Source organism: Astatotilapia calliptera, chromosome 16, assembly GCF_900246225.1.
Source record: "Astatotilapia calliptera chromosome 16, fAstCal1.2, whole genome shotgun sequence".
Lineage (NCBI taxonomy): Eukaryota > Metazoa > Chordata > Actinopteri > Cichliformes > Cichlidae > Astatotilapia > Astatotilapia calliptera.
This window is the reverse complement of record NC_039317.1, coordinates 9,132,875-9,140,866: the sequence shown is the minus strand read 5'-3', so window position 1 is coordinate 9,140,866 and position 7,992 is coordinate 9,132,875. Positions and strand designations below refer to the sequence as shown.

The 7,992-nt window shown below is 39.9% G+C and overlaps 1 protein-coding gene across 1 annotated transcript; it reads right to left on the bottom strand.

Annotated features, from left to right (window-relative positions):
* Positions 1-4,384: 4,384 nt before the first annotated feature.
* Positions 4,385-6,727, bottom strand: olig2 (oligodendrocyte lineage transcription factor 2). Its single transcript, XM_026145043.1, has 2 exons — positions 6,384-6,727; positions 4,385-5,971 (listed from the first exon to the last, which is right to left on the bottom strand). Exon 2 carries the CDS (start codon positions 5,947-5,949, stop codon positions 5,128-5,130), a length of 822 nt encoding a protein of 273 aa, XP_026000828.1. The 5' UTR covers positions 5,950-5,971; positions 6,384-6,727; the 3' UTR covers positions 4,385-5,127.
* Positions 6,728-7,992: the final 1,265 nt, after the last annotated feature.

Below are 7,992 nucleotides of genomic sequence, written 5' to 3'. Positions count from 1 at the left end.
GAGTGAAATAAACAGTTTCAAACCAGAAATCCCAATTTTCCATTGCAACAATATAAAATTTCAGTTCAGCTAAATGACATGGACACTTCGCTTTTTGTAGTGTAGCACAACCTACTGATTTATTTAGTAAAATTACCAATGTAATGGTAACTGTGAATATAGTGGTAAACATTTACTAATTGATGCAACTGTACTGATTAAGCATAATTCCAGTTTGGGTTTTGGTGACAAACACCTGCTCTGCTTTTAAGATTAAAACGTTCCTTTCTCATAAAGTTTATAGTTCAGGCTGGAGCAGGTGACCCAGAATCATCCCCTATAGGCGTATGCTGCTGGAGGCTTCCCATGATGCAGTGTTTCTTCTTCATTTACCTTTTTTTTTTTTTGCACACTCTGCATTTAATAATTAGTTATTACTAATCTCTGCCTCTCTTGCACAGTGTGTCTCTTGTTCTGTCTCCCTCCCCTCAGCAGCAGATGTTGCTTCTCCCTGAGCCTCGATCCGCCAGAGGTTTCTTCCTGTTTAAAGGATGTTTTTCCTTCCCACTGTCGCCAAGTGGTTGCTCATAGGGGGGTCACCTGACTGCTGGGGTTTTCTTTCTGATATTGCATGGTCTTTACCCAACGATGTAAAAAAAAAAAAAGGGGGTTTGAGGTGACTATTGTTGCAAATTGCTGCTATATAAATAAAATTCAATAAAAATGAATATTAATCTTTTAAAAAAAACTTTTTTTCTAAAACTCAGTAGTAAATCAGTACAATTATAAAACACAAAATTATCAAACATAGCCTCACTTCCCATTGCTCTGGTGTAAGTGGAAAACATGTGTAAATACTAGGTATCCAGTTCCTGGTTAACAGTGACATCATGATATAAATGCTGATATGCTGCTACATTTACAGCTAAGCAACCACTTGTTGCTTATGTATCTATACAGTGACTGTCTCTTGGTGTGTTAGAGTCCATCAGTGGTTTAATGCTGGTAAGAACTGAGCAGATGAAGCTGTTGGAATAAACACCAGTCCCATGGGAAAGGGTGACCTCTGAGGTCTCATATTTACCTTAGAGCTTCATCTATTTTCTTGTTAGAGTTAAATCCTGCCTTTGTCTCTGACAGCTTCTCTGTTTGATTATCTTCTCTCTCTTATTCCTCCTTTTCTCCAACATAGACTCTGTTTCTCTTTCTGTTTTTCCGCCACCTTTGATGCATCCCACCAATGTTTAATCCTTTCGGCTAACACAACATGATACGCGGTGCTGAAAGGGTGTACATCTGTGCAGTGTTTTCAGGAAGGTTTAAATCCAGTTACAACAGTGTAAGACTGATGGCTCCCCTTCTGTCCAAAGTTATGAATATTTAAACTGTCACAGAATCAACCTCACGCTCTCAGCACCAATGGATAAGTCAGCCTGCCACCAACAGTGGATAAGAAGCTGTTTATTCAAATCCAGACACTAGGACATGAAGCCCAGCTGCTATTGGCCAGAATGTTCACGCAGAGCTGAAGAGATTCCACCCAGTGAGCTTCCCTTTTAACTTTAGGCACATGTTTGTCTGGATGGATCTTGAAAAACTAACAAAATTTGAAACAAAAACAAAGACAACAGTGATTAAAAACTAAACTAAAGTTCTTACACAGGATATGAACCATGAACTGCCTGAAAATTTTGTGAACTGTACCTGATAGAGAGACAACAGGTTTGTTGTATATTGTATATTGTTGTATAAATGGAAAGGCATTCATTCATTTGCCACAACACCTCCTTCTAATATGATGTTTTTTCTCTTAAACAGGACAGCACAGCATCTTTGTGTGAATCTACCTGGGACTAAAGCGTTATGATGCATTAAGAGTAACTACACTCTTTGTGTTATGATCCGATCCCATCTCCAAAACAGTAAATATTCCTCAAAAAGCACATTTTGGGAGGAACTTAGCTGCTACTACAGGTCAATATTCATATAGTGAACATAACACATCATTGTTGCCTATTCAAATATCTATTCAGGTCCACGGTATCTTCCTTTACCATGCTGTGAGCACCTATATCATGTGTGTGTGTGTGTGTGTGTGTGTGTGTGTGTGTGTGTGTGTGTGTGTGTGTGTGTGTGTGTGTGTGTGTGTGTGTGTGTGTGTGTGTGTGTGTGTGTGCGTTTAACAGTTCACTGCAAAACTTTTTTTCCTTTATTTTGTCATTTTGTCATTTAACTGTAGTTCTCATACGGTGCCATTTGTTATATGCTAGCAACAAAATAATCAGCAAAACTCAGGAAATATGTTGGGCTCTGTAACTGAGACAGAGGCAGAAGAGTAATGGGGTGGTGGGTGTGGGTGAGTGTGTGGGGGGCTTTCTAATTATTTTTGAAATGTAACACTTTTTAATCCATGTTAACTGCATTTTGCTCTGACAAATGGTGCTTGGACTGCTCTGGTGTTGGGACCCCTGAGGAAAAGCAGATGTTTCCAAGTGCTGTATGTGCCACTAAAAAAACTATAAATCTCTTTATGCCAAAGTCTAAAATAAAATGATGTCAACTGAGAAGAAGAATTGGATCTACTATTACAAATAATAATAGTAAAAAAAAAGAAGAAGCTGTAAACAAAAATAGAAAGTTCACAAGACTAAAAACCAAAAATGAATGACAAAGATCTTCAGGCTTTCAGGCAGAACTGCTTATAAAATAAAATAAAATAAAATAAAATAAAATAAAATAAAATAAAATAAAATAAACAAATTAATAATAAAGGTGTAATAAAGGTGCAGATGTGCTCAACTGGCCTGTTGTTTATGATGATGATGATTTTTTTTTTTTTGGCACACTTTCTCATTGTTATATGACTCACTGGGACCATAGTAATGATATTAGTAATGATATTAGAAACAAAAAGTTAAAATGCATGCTTTAAAAGAATGACAGCCTAAAGGTAAGTGCACCTGAACTCCCTACAAATCATTGGTGCCCCTCACACACAGGTGTTTGTTTTTTTTAATGCTTCTTTTCTTGGGACTTTGGAAATGTGTAAACACAAACCCAGAATCCAGGGAACTTGTGAAATATGTGAAAGGTGATAGAGTCTGTGGAGAGGTCTGATTCAAAGACCAAAGAAATTAGATGGCAGTGTACTAACTGATGTATCAACGCTGAAGGCAAAGCATTGAGCGTGCAAGTTTTGGGAAAGCCACAGGCATACGCTGAAACTTTGGAAGAATTACTTCTTATAGCTTATCTGTAAATAAACTGTTTTTGTTGCATTGCGCCAAATTACCTCTTACTCTCGAACGTCCTACAAAACACTGAAGGACTCTGAATAATTCAATTCCAGTAATGAGATGAATAAACAAATGCATGCATGAATATTCAGAGATTTAGTCATATCATTCCAGCTTCAAAAGCTTTTGGAAAATATTGCAACAGCATGCACAATCTGCTATGCAGCTGCTTCATTTTCCTAAAGTCCACCGGCGTTTACTCATCGCTGGCTTCTTATTGCCAAAAGAGCTTTTTGTGCTCATCTTTAGCGGCTGTTTACACTCGTGCTTTAAGGTGGCTATTTCAAATGCTGTATTTTACTCACATTCTTGCTGCACAGGTTGGAAATTAGTATTCATGTGAGCAGATGAATTGTTCAGGAAGAAACATTCAGTTGGACAGACAGACAGGTGTCAGTGGGCTAAAAGTCATCACTGTTTGCTGAATGAAGCTCATTCTCCACCAGCTGAAGCCACATTGTGCACAACTGTGAATAATTAAAAACAGTGAGTGTCATCCAGCAGAAGAGACCAGCTCTGAAAAGTTTCTTTCATGTGGCAACATTGCTGTTGGCTCATAACATGACGAAAAATTACTTTGGGCACTCTGTTATAAATCCGAGAAAACGTTTATCGTCAAACTTGTTCTTTTTAATGAAGCCCTTTTTCATAAGATGCTCATAACTGCTTGTATATAACACCAATAATTAGGCTGAGATTTATTATTTAAATGGGCGATATGTTTATATTTTTATTTTTTATTTTTGTTTTTTTGGTTGACAACTGAATCTAAGCCGATTGGGTTTTATATGGAGTAATAATGAAAATAAACTGATTCAAAATAAAAACTTTTCTTAAAGAGTGCTAAGGTGTTTTAGCTGAGGCGGAAAACTTTTTGTTCCCATGATAAACGTTTAATTGGCCTTGAAGATCTAAACACTACAATTTAAAACGAAAACAAAACAAGTTGTGCTTATGATGTGTAATTTCGCTGGTTATTATGTAATAATACTGAATAACCCTGTTCAGTACTGCCCTCCTGCTACAAGCTATAAACGCTGCTTTTAGTCTCCTTTAAATGTATTTATCCACAAAAAAGAAAAACAAATAAAAACAAAACCACCACAAAATGTTTTTCTCATTTCAATATTCATCTTTATTTTACATTTCAAACCCCAACATAATCAGAGATTCGTCTGAACGTCCCCTCCAAAATAAGTAAATAAATATCATTTTCAAATTTTTATTTTTATTTTTTTTGTAATTAAAAAAATAAAGAAGTGGTCGCTGTGTGCGTCTGACAGTGAATAACAGCCTACCGAGGAGAAAATAGGGAGAGGAGCATTGAATGAGGCGGACAGAATAATTATAGCAGGTGCAAGATGTGAGGAGGTGGGGTGGCGGAGTCTTCCTGGACATTTACAAGACTCTAATATATATCTCCGACTATTTAAACAGAACAGCCCATCTAGATATTTACATCCTATATTTGTGGTTTGATTCAACTTTTGGGGACTTTTTTTTTCCTGCGGTACCACAGAACGGGAAAGTATTTTTGGAATAAATGTGATCTTCAACAAACTGCATGGAAACACGTATGTGGGCCATGACCGATTCCCAGTCGCAAGAAAACGTTTGTGTGTGTTGCAGGAGCTCTGTGAAGAAAAGACCGGTTAAAACAGAGGTTAATTACTATGAAACACCGAGTTAGTTTCAAAAACACCGAAGTCCCAGTGAAGAAAACCAATGCATTGGTCTTATTAAATGCCTCCGTTGACGCAACGGATTCGGCAACAAAGATAAATAAAACCACGATAAAGTTGGGAGATAAGTCTTTAACACCCCCCGGAGAAAAGTTCAGCTTTGCTTGGAGTCACTTAGAGTCGCTGGTGAGCCTCGGCATGGTGACGGTGCTCATGCTGGACACATGCGGAGGCGGGACTTGGCACATGCTGCACGGACAGGGCATGCCGGTGCCAACGCCCCAGTGCTGGAAACTGCTGCCCAAGGGCCCCGCACTGGCAGTGGGCGCTTTGAGAAGTCCGTGGTGGGGTCTGACTGAAGTGACGGCGGAGATACCGGGCGCGGAAAGAGAGGCAGTGGAGACAGCCGCCGACGGGAGGAGAGGGTGATGTACCCCGGGGTGCGATGCGTGAGAAGCCGCCGGGTGTCCCGGCACGGGCCCCGCGTGTGTCATAGTCCCACATGCTGACGGGTGGAAGCCGCTGTGATGTCCGCTACTGCCGTAGATTTCACTTACAAGCCGCTTCATCTCTTCCAGAGAGTTGCTCAGCATCAGGATGTAGTTTCTCGCCAGCAGCAACGTTGCGATTTTGGAGAGTTTACGCACCGACGGTCCGTGCGCGTAGGGCATGACCTCCCGCAGCCCGTCCATGGCCACGTTGAGGTCGTGCATTCTTTTCCTCTCGCGGCTGTTGATCTTGAGGCGGATCGCCTGCAGCTCGTTCTCCGAGAGGAGTTTACGGTCTTTCTTGGATGCCATCCGGAGCGACAGAGAGTCCTCGTCGAGGGCGGAGAGGCCACGCAGACCGGGGATCTCTGACGGAGAGTCACTCTGCGTAGAGGACACAGCGCCGGAGAAGCCGTGCACAGACTTCTTCAAAGTAGACATGAAGATGTCGTCCACCTCGGGAGAGGACGGTCTGCTTGACACGCGGCTTGTATCTGAGTCCATGATCCGGGTCTCACACGCTAATCTGAGAAAAACAACAAAAAAGTAAACTTCTGAGTTACTTTACTGAAAGTTCAAATCCACATGTCGACCAAACCAAGCTCATCTTACCCATTTCGATTCTGATAATGAGAATCTGCTCATTTTTAAAAAAATATTTTTAAATCAATGTAGGCCTCATAAAATATGTTAACACAGAGGAAACTTTGTGATTTAACTTTGATATAACACAATCACAGAATGGAAAAAGAAAGAAAACCATATAAAAAATTATTTGTTGAGTTCCCCATCTTTTATATGCAGCAGCCAGTAATCAGCGTCCTATTTTATTTCTGGATTTTTTTTTTCTGAGAATAATTAAAGCAGAAACACAATCTGTGTATACTGACACTAATTATCAGGATAACCTAACAGAAAATAAATAATAAAACACCTACCGAGAGTGTTTGCAGGCGCGATGAAGAGAAAAACCTAAACGTCAAATCCACTTGTTACTCCAAGTCGCATCTGACAGCCCATTTGGCACGCCTGCGTGCATCCGCGGGGTTTTATAGTGGGCTGGGGTGCACAGAGGCCGGGTCACCAGGACAACGCAGTTTCTGTCCAAGCTGCCTCCCAGCGACCAATCAGCTCCGCGCAGAGGGAGGAGAGAGGGAGAGGAGGCTGACGGAGGGACCTCAAGCCTGATGTAATTACCAACACCCAGCATCACTATTAAGTGAAATCAGACACACTCCGTCCTACATATGGGCCCTTCTTGTGAAAATATTGGCCCGTGTGTATGGATAGATTTTTATTACAATAAGCCATGGAATAAGACGCATTTCTTTCCCTTTATAAGTGAAAAATAATTAGGGAAAAGCAATACAGTAAATCAAACTTAAAAAAATAATAATAATAATTGGCCTAACGTATATGAAACCTTTTTTTTATTATTGCGATTAAATTTAATTTAAAATGTGCTTGAATTCCATGTATCTTTTTTTAATGAAGTAGCCTAAATGAGATTTCAGTTTGTTTTGATGATGAATTCGTTTTTTTATATATATATTAATAATAAACAATAAAAAAAAAGGAGAGTCAGTGTCGTCCCTTTGGCTGAACACAGATTACCAATCGAAGCCTAATAAGCAGTGCAATATGTTTCCTGCTTGCGGTGTTGGAGCTAGTACGGTGTTTTCCGTTTGTACCCGCTGTCGGCCAGCAGCTGCCGTTGAAGTGCATCTTTAACGTTAATTAATGAAGTGTGTAAAATTGTCTTTAACCGTTATGATCCGCAATATTTCAATTAGACTGCAGTGAGCCACAACTGCGTGGCCTGCCGCTGGCGGTTATCTGAGCCGTGACATAAGGGCCTAAACCGGTGGTCTGCACTCGGACCTAACTGAAACTGACAGCATGCATTGTGCCACAATATGACAAGTGTTGTGCAGTCGGACGCAAAGAGCCCTAATTGCCTCTACAAGTTTATCTGTTTTCATAAGGGTGAGTTATTGGTTAAATAAAAGGCGGGCTGAGGAACACCTCTGATGGGGTTAACATTTGTAACCTAGGCCTATAGATACTTTGCACCAGGCGAAACATACATAAAATAATTATTAGTTTTTCTAGTATTATTTTTCAATCTTTCTCATTCATCATATATATATGTGTGTGTGTGTGTGTGTGTGTGTGTGTGTGTGTGTGTGTGTGTTATTCATTTAGAAAAGAAATAGCACCAAGGGAAAAAAAAAAACAAGCAAACTAGCAAAGCTAGAAAGAAAAAGCACAAACAACTTCAGAATAGGGCAATGAGAAAATGAAAAAAAAAAGTTTTATTTATTTATTTTTTTTTAATTGATCTCTTCCTTATTTCAGCTAAGTTTTCGTAAACGGAAGACTGTTGCCATAGTTACCCTCCGTTTTAGCGCCTTGCGCACTGATTTAGGAAGCTAGTTGACCGGAACTAAGTTTGTGCGGAGTCATGTTCGATTTGACGGCCAGTCGGAAAATTTGGCATTCCAACCGTCATCTTTCAGTTAGGAGCCCTTCAGGTGTCAAAAAATC